This window comes from Orcinus orca, chromosome 12 (assembly GCF_937001465.1).
Source record: "Orcinus orca chromosome 12, mOrcOrc1.1, whole genome shotgun sequence".
Classification (NCBI taxonomy): domain Eukaryota; kingdom Metazoa; phylum Chordata; class Mammalia; order Artiodactyla; family Delphinidae; genus Orcinus; species Orcinus orca.
In genome coordinates, this window is record NC_064570.1 from 41793371 (window position 1) to 41813395 (window position 20025).

Here is a 20025-nt window from a genome sequence, read left to right on the forward strand (position 1 = left end):
AAAGCCCTTAAACAGTAAACAGAAGCCACAAATTCAATCTAGGCTCCTTTGACTTTGCAGAACATGCTCTTTTTGCCACAGCAAACTGCTGAATTCATGCTTCACACAGCAGACACTGAAGTAGTCTTCTCACCCCAATTCATCTTCTCACCACCTGACTTAGTGTTTTCTTTGTTAAAGTGACAGATTAGCAGGTAACATAACTACTTTAAAAAGCAGTTGGGAAATTCAACAGATCCCAGTGTGTGTAAGTGGAGAGTACCTTCATTGCCCAGATTTGGCTTCTGAAGAGCACATCCACATGTCCCAGTTGGTCCGGCTTGGAGACATTGTACCCTTATTTGTGTTGGTGTAAATTATTAATGGGTCTCCTGTAGTTGGCAGAATGATGGCCTCCTCAAAATGTTCACACCCTAATCCCTGGAAGCTGTGAATATGTTACCTTACATGGTAAAAGGAACTCTGCAGATGTGATTAAGTTACGCATTTTGAGATGGTGAGATTATCCTGGGTTATCTGGGTGGGCCCAATGTAATCACATGAGTCCTTACAAGGGAAGCAGGAATGGCAGTCAGATTTGAAGATGCTCTACTGCTGGCTTTGAAGATAGAAGAAGGGGCCACGAGCCAAGGAAGCAAGCAGCCTCCAGAAGCTGGAAAGGGCAAGGAAACAGTTTCTCCCCTAGAGCCTCCAGAAGCCACCCAGCTCTGCTAACACTTGATTTTAACCAAGTGAGACTTCCGATCTCCAATACCCTAAGGTAATAAATCTGTGTTGTTTTTAACTATTAAGTACATGGTAATTTGTTACAGTAGCCACAGGAAATCCATACCCTTTCAATTTCAAAAGTGTCCTTGTGTTCAATAAACAAGGGGATAGAGTTCATAACTGGTCAAGCTTTGACCTTGAAAAGCCAACACACCATCAACTTGAAAACTTCCTATGTGAATCTCTTCCTGGGCTTGGTTTTAAGGGGTCTCTGAGGCCCAGTAAAGCTCATCTCCTGTAATTTCCATGGATTGCTATAGATTTACTGTTCTGGATTCAATAGTGTTGTTAGGTACTAAAGAACAGAAACATATGACCACTTCTCAAAAGTCTTGTAAAACTAGAGTTTGCAAGAGCACTATACCACGTAGATAGTCCACTTCAGAATTAGGTCTTTTGCTTCCGTGGGATGTGGGGCTTTATTGCTCAGTCAGCACAAGAGGTAGAGAAGCTGCAGACAGTGGACTGATGGGTGGGGAAAGGAATGGATTTTTTTCCAAGGACGGAAGGTGAGAAAAAGCAAATAATCAATGTTGGGCAGGAGAGCTTCATTTAATCATTTAGTTCTGCCTGAGTAAGCAACATCTGTGAGCAAACAGCCCTTCTCTCTCAACTTGTAGATATTTATAACCAGACCAGAAGGTTGTTTAAAGACATCATGATTAGGTGAAAGGTAAACTCTGACTGCAGACTGTAGTAAAACCAAATAAGATCAGGTCACGGGTTAATCGTCAGTACTGAAGTGTGAGTCCCCTCCCCGTTATCCCTCTCACATTCTTGCCCAGCTTCCTCCAGTGAGGGGAACCCCCAAGACAGTCTAGTCCACTTTCGGATGACTAATTGCTAACAAGGTTTCTTTCTATTTCACTATAATCTTATAACCTTCACCCTTTGGTCCTAGTGCCACCTGCTTGCAGCCACATAAATTGTCTGAACCAATGACTCAATTCTGGCTGCACACTAGGGTCAACTGGGGAGTCTTTAAAAATCTAATGCCCAGGGCTTCCCTGGTGGCGCAGTGGTTGAGAGTCCACCTGCCGACGCAGGGGACGCGGGTTTGTGCCCCGGTCCGGGAAGATCCCACATGCCGCGGAGTGGCTGGGCCCGTGAGCTATGGCTGCTGAGCCTGCGCGTCCGGAGCCTGTGCTCCGCAAGGACAAGGAAATATATACATGCTAAGTTTATTTATTTATTAATTTTTTAAAGATTTTTTTTTTGATGTGGACCATTTTTAAAGTCTCCATTGAATTTGTTACAATATTGCTTCTGTTTTATGTTTTGGTTTTTCGGCTGTGAGGCATGTGGGATCTTAGCTTCCTGACCAGGGATCGAACCCACACCCCCTTCATTGGAAGGCGAAGTCTTAACCACTGGACAGCCAGGGAAGTCCCTACACGCTAAGTTTAAATAAAGCATGTAACAAAGCAGTATGCATGGTGTAATTAAATTTTAAAATATATATGAACTGCAAATATGTGTACTACAAAAGTAATATGCCCTGTAAATGGTACCAATGTATAACAATACTTATCTGTATTTTCGGACTTTCTCACAACTGATATGTATTTCTTTGTAACAAAAGATAACAGGTCACTCAAGAAAACATTTTGGAAGTTTCTTATAAAACTAAACATGCTACAACCATAAGCCCAGCAATTGTACTCTTGGTTGTTTATTTCAGAGAAATGAAAAATCTGTTCACACAAGAACGTGTACATGAATGTTCGTAACAGTTTTACATGTAATAGGCTCAAACAGAAACAACCCAGAGTCCTTCACTGAGTGCGTGGTTAAATAAATCGTGGTACATCCATACTGTGGAATAGTACTCAGCAATAAAAAAGGAGCTACTAATATATAAAACAATATGGATGAATCTCCAGAGAATTATGCTGAGAAACTATGCTGTGAAAAATGTCGATCCCAAAAGGCTACATACTGTATAATTCCATTTACATGGAAGTGACAAATTTAGAGAAATGGAGAATAAATTAGTGGTTTCAAGGGGTTAAGGAGGTGGGTGAGAGACAAGTAAGCATGGCTATAAAACGGCAACAAGAACAACCCTTGTAGGGATGGAAATCTTCTGCATGTTAACTGTGTCGATGTTAATATCCTGATATTATACCACAGGTTTGCAAGACGTCACCAATGGGGGAAACTAGGTAAAGGGTAAATGGGAACTCTGTATATTTCTTAAAACTGCATATGTATCTACAATTATCTTGAAAGTTTGATTTAAAGAAAGACAATAGGAATCAATTTTAACTAGAGAAAACACCTATTGTGTTTTCTTACCTTAAGGAAATTTATCTGTTAAATGGTAACAGTGAAAAGCATTGCTTTAACAGTGAAATGTATAGTGAAAAGCATTGCTTTAAGAATTAAAAAACATCTATGACACCTCCAAATACGTGAGTACAGGAATGTAATTTTCGGATAACACAGGTTCCCTTCTGATGGCACGATGACAGGGTACTACACGGTTTCCTCCTCCCCAAAGTTACTTATCCTAAGTTAGCAGTAACATACAAATGATGAGAGAAGAAGATGAATTTGGGAGAATTAGAATTTACCTGGTTCATCAGCTTCCCAGTTTCTGATTCTTGTTTATGTAGAGAGCCCCAGGTCTAACCAAAAGTCAGTGGAAGTACGAGGAGTGACAGACTCAAATATGAACAAGCGCTGCTCAGGGACCCCTTTTCAGGTATTTGTTCTCAAATTCAGAGAACATCAGCCTCACGGAGGAGCAGACTCCCCCAGGTGCATCCCCAGATGCTGATTCTGTGGCTCAGGGGTGTGGCCCGGGAATCTGCATTTTTAGCAAGTACCCCTGGTGAAAGCAGACTTTCCAGAACACTGCTATGGAGGATGCTGAGAGCCGAACTGGATCAGGACTGCCCAAGAAGTGACCGTAGTCCTTCATCAAAACCATAGGTTTCAGTCATCTTTCCTCAAGGACAATTAAAGGGATTCTTCTAGTTGGACCTTACAAAGACAATTACAGGAGGAAGTGCTGAGAACAGAACTCATCCACAACAGATGCGGATGCTTAGCTGTAGAGGAGAGACAGAAAAATGCAGCTACTGTGCTATACGGATGAGGCCCCGGCTGAGCAGTCCCCAGGGCTCTGGAAAAGAATCGGGTGTGTTTGGAGGGGGATTCTGAGGGAAGGTGGTCCTCCTAACACTGGTGGGGAGCAATGGGGGGAACACGCTGAGACTTTACTTTTCACCCTTATGAGGACCAGGGTGCACTCAGGAAACAGATTGTACCAACTAGACAAAACAAATTACCAACAATGTACAACTGCTGTCCAGCAATAGACAATTTCTTTCAGCTGCCATTTTTGCCACCACGCTTGGCAGAAGTTTCCACGTAAAACAGGGACTCAGCATTTTACCCCTATCTGCTGCCACGGTTGCTTTCGTCACCTCTCATCTCCCAGGTCTGTTTCTGGTCCTCCCAGCTGCCAACCTCATTGGCGACCTCTTTTCCGCCCGTGTCTGCTCTTCTCGGTCTGTTTCTTGGCTATGATTCTGGCTTAGCACAGTAATATTTCTGACCATTCACTTCTGCCGCTTGGCCTCTGCTCATCATCTCAAGTACTTACTCCCTCCAGCTCAGCACTTCTCCGGGAACCTCCAAACCCAGTGTGACCTGGTGGAACATGCCCTACCCACCAAGATGCCCTATCAACTGGCCACATCCGTGAGACGATGACATCACCTGTAATACTGCTGGTGAAGCACTTGGCTAGAAGTGGCCCAGAGCAGCGCCTCTGTTCTTCTGTCTCTTCTTCTTTGGCCTGTCCTAATTCGGTCTTATCTGTTTGGGTATCCCTTACTTGTCCTTTTTCACACTGACCTTTTTCATAGTCCCCACTGACCCTTATCTTATAGGACTAGTTAAGGCATGGCAAGCGGGTCTCTTCTCACATACCAACTCTAGTCAATTGTTAATGAATCAGTGAGTGCAGTGTTTAAAAAACAGCCTCTCATAGCACACCTCAGTGGGCCATAACCAATGTCATGCCTGCCTTGGGTGAGGATGTGGGTAGAGTCTTACACTTGAAGAGATTGCCATCTTTGTACTGAATAGTTTCTTCTTTAGGGCTGATATAATAAAAACTATTTTGAATACATTAGCATTTTCCATTCACATTTGCTATAAAAATCCATGCAAAACAGAAACTGCAGGAACTGTGTCTTTTCTCCAATGAGAATACACTCTTCTGGTGCCTTTGGCAGAAACCATTCGGCAGTTATAGCTTGAGAATTGTACAAGTCTCCCTAGCTTTAGGCTGGAAAAAGAGTAGCTTCTGGGGTGAATGATGTCAGAAAAACTGTCCCCCATTATTTGAAAGCCTTTCCCTCTAGAGCTGTTTCTTATCTTTCACTATCAAATGTCTGTAGTGACTAGTCTCTTATGACAAAATGTTGCTTCAGTCTTATAGTTGGAATGTGAATACCCAGGTCATGGGGGTTAGCACACAGAGGTACATTCCTGCTTCTCAATGCAAAATCACAAAATTGGGACAATTCCACAGCAGAGTATTCCTACCTATATGCATTCCTTCCTACAAAGTATCATCTTCAGAAAGGAGCACTGACTCCACTTACCTTGTAGTGGAAGAGAAACAATCCACAGAACAAGCTGTATAGATCTGCGGTGAGCAGGGAGAGGTTGACCGAAGTGGCGCTGGTTTTCTTTATGACCACTGGCATGAAGCTGTAGAGACCAAACATGCAGGCACTAAAGCCAACGTACAGCAGTCCTGATGGGGAGAGGAAAGAGAGGCGACGTCACAGCCTCCTCCAGGGCCTCTGTGGATCCACAGTGGGTGAAGGAAGGGGAATGGTGCCCCGACTTATCTTTCACTCTATTAACAGATGTTTATCATTGGGTAATACAGAGCTAAAACATAAAATAAAAAGTGAAAATCTGCACGTGGAACAAAAACCACGTGCTTCTCACATATATATGATGTTTTGCTTCTTCCGGGAAGGAGTACCTCTTAGTGGCTACAGGCAGAACATAGGGTCAAGTTTTCTAAATTCTATTTCTGGTTGTGCTGTAAGTAGTTTCTAGTACCCATGTCTTTTAAAACTTTTTTCATTTCTTTTTTATTTGCAACATAGGAACAAAACTACTTGGTGTCATGTATTGCTCACAACGGTGAATAACTACACAGTCCTTAAAATGGAAGGGCTTACATGACAAAGAGATGTGCACTAAGTCCAAGTACTGCACTGAAGTCCTAACTGTGTGACCTTGGGCAAATCACTTCATTGCTTTGACACAAGATGATCTGTCAGTTTCTTCCAGATTTGTGAATCCTGCTCAGCCCTACCGCCAACACCAGAGTCCTATTCCGCCATCACTCTTCCTAGCATACCGTGGGCTCTCACATGCAGGCTCTGCTGCTTTAGAAATAGATAGGTAAATGCTTTGTAGACCATCAAAGAACGAAGTTTTGCAAAACAGAAAGATAAAAAAGAAGAAAAAAATGCCCTTAAAATGCTATGTGATCAGTCCCTCATCCTCTGAAATTCTCTCCCTCTCTCTCATTATAACGAGATACACAATTGTTAATACTAATTCCATAAGTACATAATTTTGTTGAGTCCCAAACAGAAGATTATGGCTAAATCTAGAGTTTGGTTCATCACTTCCTAGATGCTGATGCAACACAAATGTAGAAAAATTATGCTCATTTCTCTACCTTGAAAGAATAAGGCATAGAATAAGCATAAGTAACACGATTCAGTGGATCTCTGGGCATTTTTTTTTTTTTTTTTTTTTTTTTTTTTTTTTTTGGCGGTACGCGGGCCTCTCACTGTTGTGGCCTCTCCCGTTGCGGAGCACAGGCTCCGGACGCAGAGGCTCAGCGGCCATGGCTCACGGGCCCAGCCCCTCCGCGGCATGTGGGATCTTCCCGGACCGGGGAACGAACCCGTGTCCCCTGCATCGGCAGGCGGACTCTCAACCACTGCGCCACCAGGGAAGCCCTGGGCATTTTTATATAATAAAATATCCAACATTTCCAAAGGAACCTTGATTACATGTGTCTGCTTTAGGCTGTGGGCAGATTACTTCTCTTGAGTCCTATGAATTTTGGAGGATTTGGTAGGTACTAGACATCCAGTCCCTGTGACTGAGAAGAATAGGGATCCCTCCACAGAGAAATTTGGTTTTTCCATATGAAAAGCATTTCAGGGCATGAATCATTATTCTATATGTTTCTGATATTTAAGGAAAGTTTAAGGAAAGCCATGCCAAGTCTATATAAGAATTTTATTTTCAACACTAAGTAAGCAAACTCAGTACAACAGCCCCCTCTAGTGTGGTGGAAATGCCCTAAGAGGGAACTGGAATAATCACTTTTCTCGTTCAGTAAATTATACAAGTCCTCTCGTGGATATTCTATCATAGTAATGTCAGATGGCTTTTGGCTCTCCATCAAAGTTTTAATTCTCTAAAAATGTTCAATTTTCCTATACTTGGGTTTCATGCTACTTATAATTCATTTTCCTTTTAACCAAGTTACTAAAAATGCAATATTAAATAACCTATGATTAATACATGAAAAGACATAAAAATTAATTCAGTATTCCTTTAAGGAATCTGAGATGAACAGACTAGGGATAAAATATATCCTAAATTAATCCACTAAAAGTAATCAAACTTGACCAGAACATAGTCCGGGAACCAGAGCCTTAAATTTTTTTTTTTTTTCAATTATACGTGACTGGGCTAGGAAGTTCCACAATCCTACCCTCCCATCACCTTACCTAGCACACTATGGACTCTCACATGTGAGAGCTGATGTTTTATATTCACTCAATTATTCACCCATGTATTCACTGAGTACCTACTATGCTCTAGGGACTCTGCTATGGGTTAGCAATACAATGGAAAACAGGACAGACAGGAAGCTTAGAGTTGGTATTAGTACTATGAAGGAAGAAAAGGGTTGCTATGAGGAATGACGGGGGGCTTGCTTTAGGGGGGGTGGAGGTGGCACTTATCTTGAATGCTGAAGGACTAAAGGAGGTTGCCAGGGGAAAAATAATTTAGGCAGGAGGACCTACAAAGGAAAAGACCCTGATGGGTTCCAGGAGCTGCCAGAGGCCAGAATATCTGAGCAGGATGAACAGAGTGAGGCAGTGATAAGAGAGGAGGTTGGAAAATTAGGCAGGGGCTGGATTACACGGGGCTTTGTAGGTCTTAGAAAGAAATCGATCTTATTCTAGTTGTAATGGGAAGCCACTGAGGAGTTTATAGCAGGTGGCTACCATCTGATCTACATTTCTAAAAGATGACTTTGGTTACAGTGAAGGAGAAAAGCACGGAGGAGACCAGTGAGGAGTGCAGGGTCTCAGTCCAGGCAAGAGATGCCGGTGGCTTTGCTGGGAGTGGCAGTGGAGATGAAGGGAAGTGGCTGGTCTGTGAAGACTCAACACGCCCTGCTGGTAGACTGGATGTGGGTAGTGAGGAAAAGGACAGCGTCAAAGACACCTATGGGTTCACATGGGCTCTGGCTAATTTAGAAACTGGGTGAATCAATGCCATTTACTGGGCTTCTCTGGTGGTGCAGTGACTGAGAGCCCGCCTGCTGATGCAGGGGATGCGGAAAAGCTCTATTTTGAACACGTTAGGTGTTAGATGCTTACGCATCATCCAAAAGAATCTGTCCAGTAGCGAGTGGATATACAACTGGCAGCTCAGAGAAGAGGTGTGACTTTACAAGCAAATTGGTGAGCCGAGGGGTGTAAGAAAATAGATACGCAGCAGAGTTTCACTCTACTCATCAGGCTACCTTGAGATGCTCCAAGCTTAACCACTCTAGACCTGTTCTTAAAAACTGCAGAAATTAAATTTAGAGGGATAGGAGTGAAATATATGCACCATCATAGTTAATCACTTTGCTGGGTCAACCAATGTTTTTGTGTGTGAATATCCTGTTTTGTGAGCAAAGCATGGTCAGCCAAATGAACACATGATGAAGTGGAGAGTGGGAATGCAGTATTGCTGCAATTTACTGATTTGTCGTTCTTAGATGGACATTAGCTAGTTAATGGACGTAAGTGATGCATCTGAAGGCCCAACTTGCTGTGCATGTGGGGTTTTCAAACAATCGACTGACATGATCCAACAAACGGACCGAATTACTTTTTGACTGACAACCACATGACGGGTGCAATAACTACATTTGCAAAGTATATGTATAACCATTTCTTCTTTGAAATGATTTCCCTCTCACTAAAGACAGAATTTGGTAGCTCTTGTCCTCACGTACTAAAGAGATTTAAGCTAAAGAAATTGGAAAGAATCCTACCAGCTAATACTGATGGAGCACTTGCTACGTGTCATGTACTTTATGTACATGAATTAATCTCCATGACAGTGTAATGCCATTGCTGCCGTTGCTATCCTCTTTACACACGTGAGGAAACAGGCTTATAGAGTGTATCAGTCAAAAAACACAGTCCATACCATGTTCAAAAGAGGAAATAGAATATGGGGCACAAGTTAAAAAGGTGTTTGAACGGGTGATGGGGAAACAGGGATGGTGAGGCAACCCAGACATTAGCAATAGCGGTAAATTATTCACACCCCTGGAGCCAGAGGGATCCAGGGAGGAGGCCATGTTACCAGAGGTCAGAAGTCAGGGAAGCCCAGCAGAGGAATAATCAGAGGACACTCAGTCATTTCTAGAGACCTGACCTAAAAGAAGGAGACACACCGTGGTTTCTTTCTTCCTCCCACCCTCCAGTCCCTTTCTACTGCTTCCCATTGGCCAAATCTAACTGAAAGCCAGTTACCAAAGCAGCTGGGAAGCATTGTTTATTTTGCATGAGTCAGCTGTCAGCCTCTGCAATGCAGAGCAGAGTATCGGTAAGAAACAGATCTGTGAGCAAACAGGCAGAAGACAAGCTTATAGAGGTTGAGTAGCTTGCCCTCAGGTCACTCAGGCTGCCTGAATTTAAATTCTGAGCACATACTACTAACCTATGTTGTCTAATTATTATGAAGAGAAATGGGGCTTGGATGAGGCATCCTATTTGACGGTAATGAGCATCTCATGTTATATATGATATATACACAACACATCATATATACATGATACATCATGTGATATGTGCTATATATGCTTATATATGATGGATGTATATAGTACGTGTCTGTGTATGCTGCATATATTTTATCTCATCACTTTCTTTGGGATCCCACTGGTGTCACTGGTGTTCTTTTACTTCCCTTTGACTAGACTAGATTTTTAAAATATTATTTTTAATTCTTAAAAATAAAGGCAAGGTAAGATGGTTTCTCAGGACATATGCACTAAGGCACCAGGATGGGGGGATGACTCAGAGTGCAAATTAGTCCCACCACAGGCAGCCGTGAGCCCAGAGAAGCAGCCTCCGTTCCCCAGGCCTCCAGTTCGGCATCGGTAAAAAGAAAGGCTGTATTCGTAATGATCTTTAAGGTCTTTCCTGCTCTGTGGTCTCATTACTGCATCTTCAGGGAAAGGTCAAATCTCTTGTTTTGGCCTCTAGGACAAAACCAAAATCAAAACCAAGGAAAGCATCGCCCACGGCAAGAAAAGTGAAGGCCCAGCACACCACGAACTGGCGTTGGCTGACCCCACGCACACTTTTTCTTCCTCTGACACTGGACTTGCACGTCAGCTGACACTTGTTCACATGTCCTTCAACACAATACGGCAAAATTGGATATAGGGAACGCTTAAGCTAGTTATTAGATTTCTGTCTAATCTGTCCACCTGCTCCACAGGAGGACATTTTAGCTCTGTTAGGTCCTACATTTCACTTGAGTTTCATGATTACATAACCAGACCCAGTCGTTCTGTTCAGTAGAGTAAAACAAAGATATAAAAACAAACAGCATCAATAAATGAATGTTATCTTCTTGCTTTTAACTACTCTTTGCATCTTGCAATTGGCCAATATTATTAGAAAATAACAGAATCTGTTAAAAAATGCTTTCCAAATCCAGAAAATATGAAACACGTTTATTACCCCACTTGCTCCATTGAAAAAAAATCTTTTTACTTTGATAAAATGGCAACCATAGGAGCTGTCCAAGAGACTGTATGATGGGGATTACTGATGTGGAGAGAGGGAAGGGAGAGAAACGCATTGACAGATACTGGGAGATATAGTCTTGGATTTTGGTCTCTTAACTAAGACGCTGGGAGCGCTCCACCAGGACACAGTGATCAGAGCTTGGGTGATTTCCCATGGAGCATGGGGAGGGCTTGATGGGAGGCTGATCCCCTTGATGTCTCCTTGCCTCTAGGGTCCATGAGTTCCAGTAGCTGCTATACCATCTCCTGGTTTCCCAGAAAGAAAGGGCAATGCCAAGCCTAAGCCTCCTGCCCTGTCTCCACCGCTTCCCTTTTGTCTATATTTCTGTAAGATGAGAAAGGGCAGGACAGCCCATCTCCTTTGCTTGTCATTCATCTGCTCACTTAATAAACATTTATTCACTGAATTTTATGTGCCTAGAACTGAACCAAGCAGTAGAACATTGTAGTAGGTCAGGATGAGGTAGGAGGACAAAGATGGCCATGGTGTAAAAACACTCAACCCGTACCCGTGCTTCAGAAAGAAAAGATGAAGATTTGGTTCCTTTTCTAGACCATCTGAGCCTCATTTCCAGTCAGAAATTAAATGAATGGTTTATGATGCGTTCCCTTCATCATCTTGGACCACAGGAGATTGACATTTTAATGGCAATACGAGGGCTCAGAATAAAACTACCTTTTGATGACATATTCAACTAACGCTGAATTATAACAGAACCTTGGTGGACATGCACGTGACATCCACATAATTAGAGGACAAATTATTTTTTATTAGTGCTACTAGTATTAATATAAAATTAATTTATACTCATGGACCACTGCATGTGAAGTGTTACCAAGCACAGGTAACATCCTGGCTCTGAGAATCACAAAGGCCAATGCAGTTGTAACCTGCAGCTGGCTTCCTTTCCCAGCCGCCTTCCTCTCCTCCCTACAATCCCTTCTTTCTACTGATTTCCATTTAATTGTATCAACTCGGGAGAAATTAAACGGCAGGACTCTGTGACAGACACAAGGGCTGGGGAGCCCTTGAAGTCACTAGAGGTAACCCCAGGGGCAGTTGTGCGTAATTCTGTAGCACCCGGTGTGCCTTCAGGGGCAATTCTGTCAGCAGCAAGTCAACCCTGGATGCTTCAGGGTCAAGGGTAGGTAAAGTGGTGCAGGGAGCTTTATGTCACTGTTGTCCTTGTTCGGAGAAGCAGAATTTGACTGAAGCTGTCAGTTCCATGAAAGCTCATATGAGCTGGAGATGGCTCAAACGGCCAGCTTCAGAGTGGGGAATCACCTGTACTTTCACCCGGGCACACACTTCCCAAGCATACCCATAAGCCAGGCTCTGTGCTCACTGCGGGAACCCAGGCGTCTCGGTATAGACACTGAGGGGATTTCAGGGCTGAGGGTAGGTCAGTCACGTCTAGGGCCGGCTGAGTGATCATTATTAGAGCATCACCTGGGATCTTAAATCCTTGTCCTAAATTTTTTTTTTAGAGAAAAGTGACTTTAGAAACAGGTGGCATCTAGATGCCCTGGCTGACTATTAAGTAGCTCAAAGTCTGTCTGGTATTTTCCACCAAGTCCAGATCAATTAACCACGTCTTTTGTACAAACTGCTCCCTTCTGAAAAGGTTTTTATGGGTTCAGAATGCCCATTACCTTGTTTTCTTTTGTGCCTTTTTGTTAAGTTCAGATTTTTTCCTTTACTAAAGTGCCACTTTTTAATGATCACGTCAGTTTGGTGTTTCTCAGCTGGAGCAAATTGCTGTCATTTGTGTCCCACCACTGCCTCGGGGCATTTTTTCTTTCCAGTTGGTCTTTAACCTAATAACATACTTCTGTGTCTACCCTAATGGCATCTTGGTGATGATAATGGGCAGAGGCTTAATTAAGAAACATTATGAATCATACAGTTCAGTCTCTTCTAGTGTGTACGAATCCCTAAAGTGACAAGGGGGTTTCCTTTTCTTTTGTCCCTTGCAGTCTAAGTCCTTCCCTTGTTTGTGCCTCACCGCCACCAACGTCACTCTCCATACGTTATTTCTCAGGTTTACTAAAAACAGCATCTTAGGTGAGCAAAGCCCTTACCTATTTGCCAATCCCAGGGCACCTTCAACAGCTCCTTGTGCTCCATTATAGCTCTGCGAATTGGAAGAAAGCACACCTGATAAGCAACGCGTCCTACTTCTTTTTTCACTTACCAGATTTATACAAATCATGAAGCAATCAATTGAATTTCAAAAATTACTCTGGATCATGCAGAGGCAAGTCTCATTAGGCAGCCCAGCCCAAGGTTTATCCCTGCAGGATCTTGTTTGGTGAGTGAGCCAGTGGGCATGGTGGAGCACAGACCCTCCGCAGTCCTTCTCACCCAGTCTGCCTCTAGCCTTTGCTGCTTCTTGTTTAGGTGCTTTCTCAAAAGTATATGGCGAGGTTGCAGGTTTAATCAGTTTTCTGATTGAGCACTCTTCAGGGCAGTGGTTCTTAAACTTAAATGTATAAAACCGCCACCTGGAGAGCACGTTAAAACAGTTTCCTGGTCTCCCCAGGTGGCGCAGTGGTTGAGAGTCCGCCTGCTGATGAAGGGGACGCGGGTTCGTGCCCCGGTCCGGGAAGATCCCACATGCCGCGGAGCGGCTGGGCCCGTGAGCCATGGCCGCTGAGCCTGCGCGTCCGGAGCCTGTGCTCCGCAACAGGACAGGCCACAGCGGTGAGAGGCTCGCGTACCACAAAAAAACCCCCCAAAAAACAAACAGTTTCCTGGGCCCCATCCCTTGAAAGTCTGATTCAGTAGATCTGGGTGGGGCTCATGGATGTGTGTTTCTGACAAGTTTTCATGCGGTGCCAGCGCTGTTGGTCAGAGAACTACACTCTGCGAACCACTGTTCTGGAAGAGGGCCAGGAGGGGAGGGGGCACGGCTCCACCGGTGTCCCTCTGGTTTCAGTGTGCCCTCAATGTATCCCGTTGGCTAAACACACTCATATGCCACTTCCACTATTTTGGCGGCAGTGTTTCTGAAGGGCTCTGTCAGCTCTAATGGCCTACAGCTGAAGCGGATGAGTGCTAGATCTCTGAAGATATTTTTTTGGATCCAAGAATAATAATCCATAAAATGAGCCATCCATCTACGAAACGCTGGTTAGGAACAGTTGAACTAGGCTATTTCTTTTCCTCTTACAAGCTGACGCACCAAACTTAGGAACTTTAAAATGCCAGCGTGCTTTCAAAATGAACCAAAAATAAATCTTTCTTAGAGAGTCTTCCCATGTCCTTGCCTTGTTTGCTACAGAGTTTTTCACCTGTATCTCAGGATACCGAAGTTTGGAGGATTCTTGGAAACAGCCTATTTGCAAAACCAGTTTAAAGTGATACCAAAATAGCTTCCATAAATAATTTCAGACACTGCCCCAGAACAAAGAACTTACTTTGTAGCAAGTGATTTGGTGAAATCAGAATTACTTGCTTTGCAGAGAGGGATTTGCTGAAATTAGACTGGAGGTTACACTATCCTTCTTTATCTCTTACGTGAAACTGAAATCCACGGCCTTTATTGATGGAAAATTATGCTTTGTTTGACATTTATTCTTGCAACAACTTCTGAGGCCTAGTCAGTGATGACTTATATGTTCCAATGCCAGAATTATTGCAAAATTGTTGTTTCTGACTTTTTGATGCTTAGTGAATGCCTGTGTTATATCTTCACTCATTTAAGGAAAATGGAAACACTAAATTTCTAAGAGATGAATTTGTTTTTTGTTTTTCGTTTTTGTTTGGTTTTTTTTTTGGCCGTGCGCACTGCTTGTGGGATCTTAGTTCTCCTATCAGGGATTGAACCCAAGCCATGGCAGTGAAAGTGCTGAGTCCTAACCACTGGGATGCCAGGGAATTCCCTAAGAGATGAATTTGAAATATGGTTCACTTGTGCAAATCCATGGGCAATAAAAGAAAAAGATTTATAAAAGGAAAATTTAAACTATGAGTTTTCTAGTGGTGGTTACTAGTAAGACTAGTTTACTGGTTGTCAGTAGTAAACAGAATGCCCCTTTTTGGAAGTGCCTCAAATCATGGCATTTACACTTAGTTTGTCTGTTTCTCTAAGTAAAACCTCCTTGGCTGGTTTGGGAGAATCATAAGTAACATATTCTTGTAAATTATCTTCAAAGTCCATTAAATACATCCATTAAAAATTCATTTAGTTTGGAAGAAATTTACTCATAAAGATATTGAGTGTTTCAGATTTCATGTGGGAGGTTGGTGACAGGTTTCTACCTTTGATTTTTGTAAAATAAAGCAAACAACCATACCCCAAATGAAAAAATAATTGTAAGAATAAGCTCTAAGAGTATTGACTGCCTGAATTTCTAATTTTTACTCACAACTGAATTCCACTGAAAAATGCCCCGAAGAGTCCAATCATTCCCAGGAATTCCACTCGGCTCAGGGTTCGGATGATGTATTCTTCCCAGACGTTAGAGATACCGTAGAGTGTGGCTCCCCCTAAGACCAGAAGGTCCCCTACCAGCTTATTTTCCCCTAGGAACCAAAAAAACAAAAAAAAAAAGAGGAAGCTTTATTAAAATTTTCCTAACAAGAATTTGGCATTGGCAAAATCAGCTTCCTATCCCTATTCTTTTCTGACATTTTTATAGACGTTCTGTATTTTGCCAACTGAGATTTAGTAAAGTCCATTTGTGTGTGTTCCAGTTACGTTGTGATATAAAAAGGTTGCCTACGTCCGCAACAAGAAGTCTTCCCTAGCTAAGAAAGGGACCAGTTTCTTCTAGATTGTAACTTCTCCATGAAGCCCCATGTCTTCTGTCTGAGTGAAAGGGATTATGGGTTGAAAATTTCAACTCCCCTAAAGTAAGTAACATAAGGGTGAAAATATATGTAATTCATTAACACATTAGTATTTTTCTTCTTTCATAAAAATATCTATTTGTTCTAAATTCAATTTTGGTTTCTGTCCAATCTCATAAATTCTGTACCTAGCTATTTCCTATACTTAGGCCAACTCTTTCCACTCCAGGAAGTGTGAAGCTAGGGAAGGACAGTGGGAATCAGCAGCCGGTGGCCTCACGGTGGGCTTGTACCCAAGGAGCCTCCAGCTGTGTCCTGTGTAGTTGGCTCATGGGAACTCAGCAGACATGCAGCTCTGGGGCAGAAGAAGGCGGGATTGGGAGGGCTCTCTCTCCAGCGTGATTCTAAGGAGGAGACCCACTTTAGAGTAGCCTTGGATTTCCAGATTAGCTGGAACAACCTAAAACTGCAGAGCCAGATGTTCACTGTACAGTTGGGAGCACTGCACATTCTCTAGGAAGAGGTTTCACATAAAAGAATCTGGGCTGGGCTTGGGGAGAGACCTCTTCACTCACGTCTTTGTGGTCGCCCCTGGAGACACATTTACTCTAATTAGTGTCACTTTTTCTAAGACAGCTTCCCACTGCTGGTAAGAATCAGAAAGAGAAAAGATACCCTGAAAGGCAGGAGACCTTGCTGGAGTTCAAGGGAATGGAGCTGAGAGTCTGGAACTGTGAGGTCTGGGAACCCTCCCGGGGCTCATGCGGAGTGGGTGGCCCAAGAACATGAGGAGGCTCTGATAAGGAACCAGACCTCATGGCTGTGTCCCTGGGTGTGTCTTCCAGGGAAATGAAGGTTGCTGTTACAGAGCAACCTGATGAATCTTTTTTTATGTGTCAGCTAGAAAATCATGACAAAGCTTCTAATTTTAAGGAGTTCATTTGTGGAATAACCCATAAAGTAAAAAGTATCCATTACTAAGACTATAAAATTATAATGAACATGATTCAGTCACTTTTCAATAAGGACCCATTTCAGAATCTTGTGATGACATGGGGTCATTATTATGAATATCAATTATTGTTGTATTAGTGAAGTGTGGAAGTGCTGCTCAATAGAATTCTTGGTTACATGAAATTAATTTTATATGAATGGATTCAGGAAAGTTAAATTACAATAAACTATTTTAACAGAACTTAGGGAAACATCAGTCCATCTTTTAAAAGTCCTAAAAAGAGGCCACACTGCTTCAATGAATAGTCTCAACAACACTTTTCAAACTCCACATTCATATCATTATGGTCTATTCTGTTAAGCCTTTGACTATATGGAATCTATTCCCGAGTACTTTGAATTTTCACCAATGCAGTGATAATTATTGTTAATAATGATACAATTTTGTGTAACTGCAAGTTTAGAAGTATTTCCTAAGTTATCGGTAACAAAGTGATTAAATATTACTTATTAAAATTTTACTAGTAAGTGTACTTATCAGTTTTTAAATCATTTGAAAGTGGGTACCTATACATATAGCATGTATGAAATCTTAGATGATTAAATATAGTTAAATTAACTAGGACATGATTTTATCCAACCATATTGTATAATGCAGTGTTTCATATAATATTTTGTACCTACAATTTGTATCTAGTTGACTGGAAATTACAACATATTACTCTATGTTTCGTGCCCTATTAATGCTATAGATATCTGACATGGTAGAGTCAATTTCTCTGAAAGTTCACGGGGAAAATTATATCTAGCAAGTGTGTCATTTACATATGATTGAAACCACAGTGAGTGATAATGATTTGCAAATTTGGGGCAAATGTACACATTTGAAGTTATAAGAAGTTCGTTCAACCCAGTGCCTTCTTTCTCTCCTCTGAATTTCACACCATTGTCACTGCGTATGGCCCCCACTGCACTTTGCTCCACGTCTATTATTTGTTAACTTGCCTGTCTTCCCCTTCCTGTTTTCTTATACAGTAGGGTTGAAGGGCCTACTGTGACTTACTTCGCTTTATATTCTCTGCGGTCCCTAGCACAGATCCTGGCACATTATAAGTTCTCAATAAGCGTTTAAATGAGTTGAGCCAATGGAACAGGTCTTAATACATCTCATGGTAAAGATTTTGAACGGTGACATCTTTCAATTTAGGTAGATATGGGTTCTAATCACATCTCTGTCACTTATTAGTTGTTAAACACTGGGCAAGCTATAGAGTCTTTCTGACTTGTGTTTTCTTAATTTAAAATGAGGTTATGGCGAGGATACCGTAAAATAGTGTTAATAGGATTTAAAAATGCAAAATAATGTAAAATGCTTAACATAGCGTCTGGCACTTATTAAGTGTTCAGGAAATGGTGGTTAAAAAAGAGTGAATCAATCGTTCCCTTTGAATCACCACCTGTCTGTTTGGGTTGGCCATTTCTCATTTTGGATTGCTTCTTAGTTCTAAACAACCCAGTCATGACTGCTTTGCAAGAATTGGTTTTCCTTATTAGATTTTTGAGGAAGTGCTAGAAACACCATGTTTGGAGGGATACTTCTGTCTGTGTGGTTGTGGGAGGAGAAGAGGGAATATTATTTCAAATCATTACTTACCACTATTTCAAGAATAAATGGTGAATTATAGTATTCTAGAGTGTTGAAAGACTGCTAATGCAATTTATGAAAATGAACCCAACTCACTGAATATTTTTGAGTTTTAAATACGACCAACTGCTTTGTTTTCCGGGGACTCTCTTGGTTTTAGCACAGAAAGTCCCACTTCTGGGGAAACCCTTCCATTCTGGCCTATCTGGGACAGTCATTCATCCTAATTTACTGCAATTGAACAATGGTACCTTTCTTACATGAGTCACAATTATGGAAGAATAAGTATTAAGTGGTGTAGCAGAAAGATTTCACATCTAAGCCACACCATTTAGTACTGGTGTGTACTTGCACATGTTTCTTATCTTCCCTGAGCCTTGATTTCTTCAGCTGTAACAATGAGAAAATACTTTCTTTGCATAATTAGGAGGATTAAATGAGATGATGTACAGGAATGTGCCTGGCACCAATAAAATTGTCACTTTTAAAAATTATGTTTAATTATCTAATTCTGTGAAAATGTTTTCTCTCTTTTGAAATAAATATAAAATTATGTCTGGTAGTAAAGAAAATGTCATTATGGTTATCTAATATCTTTGATAAGTGAACTATAAGATGCAATAAATGTATTATGGTAGAAAGAAGATACTTTGAAGAGCAAGAAATACATTTTATGATAAGGATCTATTTTAATTGAGTTTTATCTTAATCTTATTATTTTCTTACCTCCCCTTTTACATCTATAAGTTTTCCAAGGAAAGTAGAAATGTCATGGAGAAATCTCTTTGGTCTTATTAAGTCATTTTTACACCCTCCAACCTCTATCATATTCTCAGGAGCCACTTTATTGCACGCCTTTCCCCCATGCATCAATAAATGCAGAGCTGGTCTCTCAGAGGAAACTTATAATGCTGGAGGAAGGTGGCAAAGAGGGAATGCACATATTAGTCCCACCAATTTTCACTGACAAACTTGGAAAAAGACATCTCCTTTCAGCTGAGCTCAAAGGCATGGGAGCACCTATAGTGGATGATTCGTTGTTCCTGAGACAAGCATAGAATTGGAATGTAACTGTTTTTGTGTCTGTCCCACTTTGTAGACCATTCCACAGGCTCCAAGGCAGAGTCTCCACGGCTGATATCAAAAGTGCTTGAGGACAGAATTTTCAAAATCCTAAGCTAAGGAGAACTGTGGACTAAGCAATATAAAAGGGACTAAGTCGGTCATCTTTTCCTGTTACAGTGATGATGATTTAAATCGGGCTGAATGCCTGATTAAAGTTCTGGTGAGTGCCTGAAGGATTTTAGAAAAGTTCCGTCCCTGGCGAATTAATGCAATTGAACCAACTCTACGGTAAGAGTGGTAACAAACGGAACATTTTTGATAGGGATGCACACAAAGATTATATTGTCCTCAAAATCAGTGTGTTATTTTCTTTTTTCAGGACATTTTATAAGATAGCTTATATTGCTGCCTAATTTAATATTTTTGTAGATGTAAAGCATGCCCAGTCATTATTTTGTAAAATGAGCCCTTGGATCCTAAATTTGGGCTGCTGTCAGAACATTATGCCATGTAGTTAGGCACCATCAGATGAGCATGGAAGGTACTCAACAGTGATAAAACTGAATTCTGTTAACACTGGTACTTCATATGTTACAACAGGAAAGATGCTGCGGGCCTTAAACAGATTCACACGGACAGATAAAACACCACTCCAGCTTGTTTCAGCTGCCCTGCACTCTTTTT

At 41.7% G+C, this 20025-nt stretch overlaps 1 protein-coding gene across 1 annotated transcript in view; it reads right to left on the reverse strand.

The window, feature by feature from the left end:
• Positions 1-20025, reverse strand: part of SLC35F1 (solute carrier family 35 member F1) — a 422996-nt gene that overhangs the window by 27106 nt on the left and 375865 nt on the right. Inside the window, exons 5-7 of the mRNA XM_004264677.3 lie at positions 15254-15410; positions 12965-13017; positions 5391-5545 (exon numbers count right to left, since the gene is read on the reverse strand). Coding sequence (XP_004264725.1) covers positions 5391-5545; positions 12965-13017; positions 15254-15410 — 365 coding nt within the window. The remainder of the gene's footprint in view (positions 1-5390; positions 5546-12964; positions 13018-15253; positions 15411-20025) is intronic.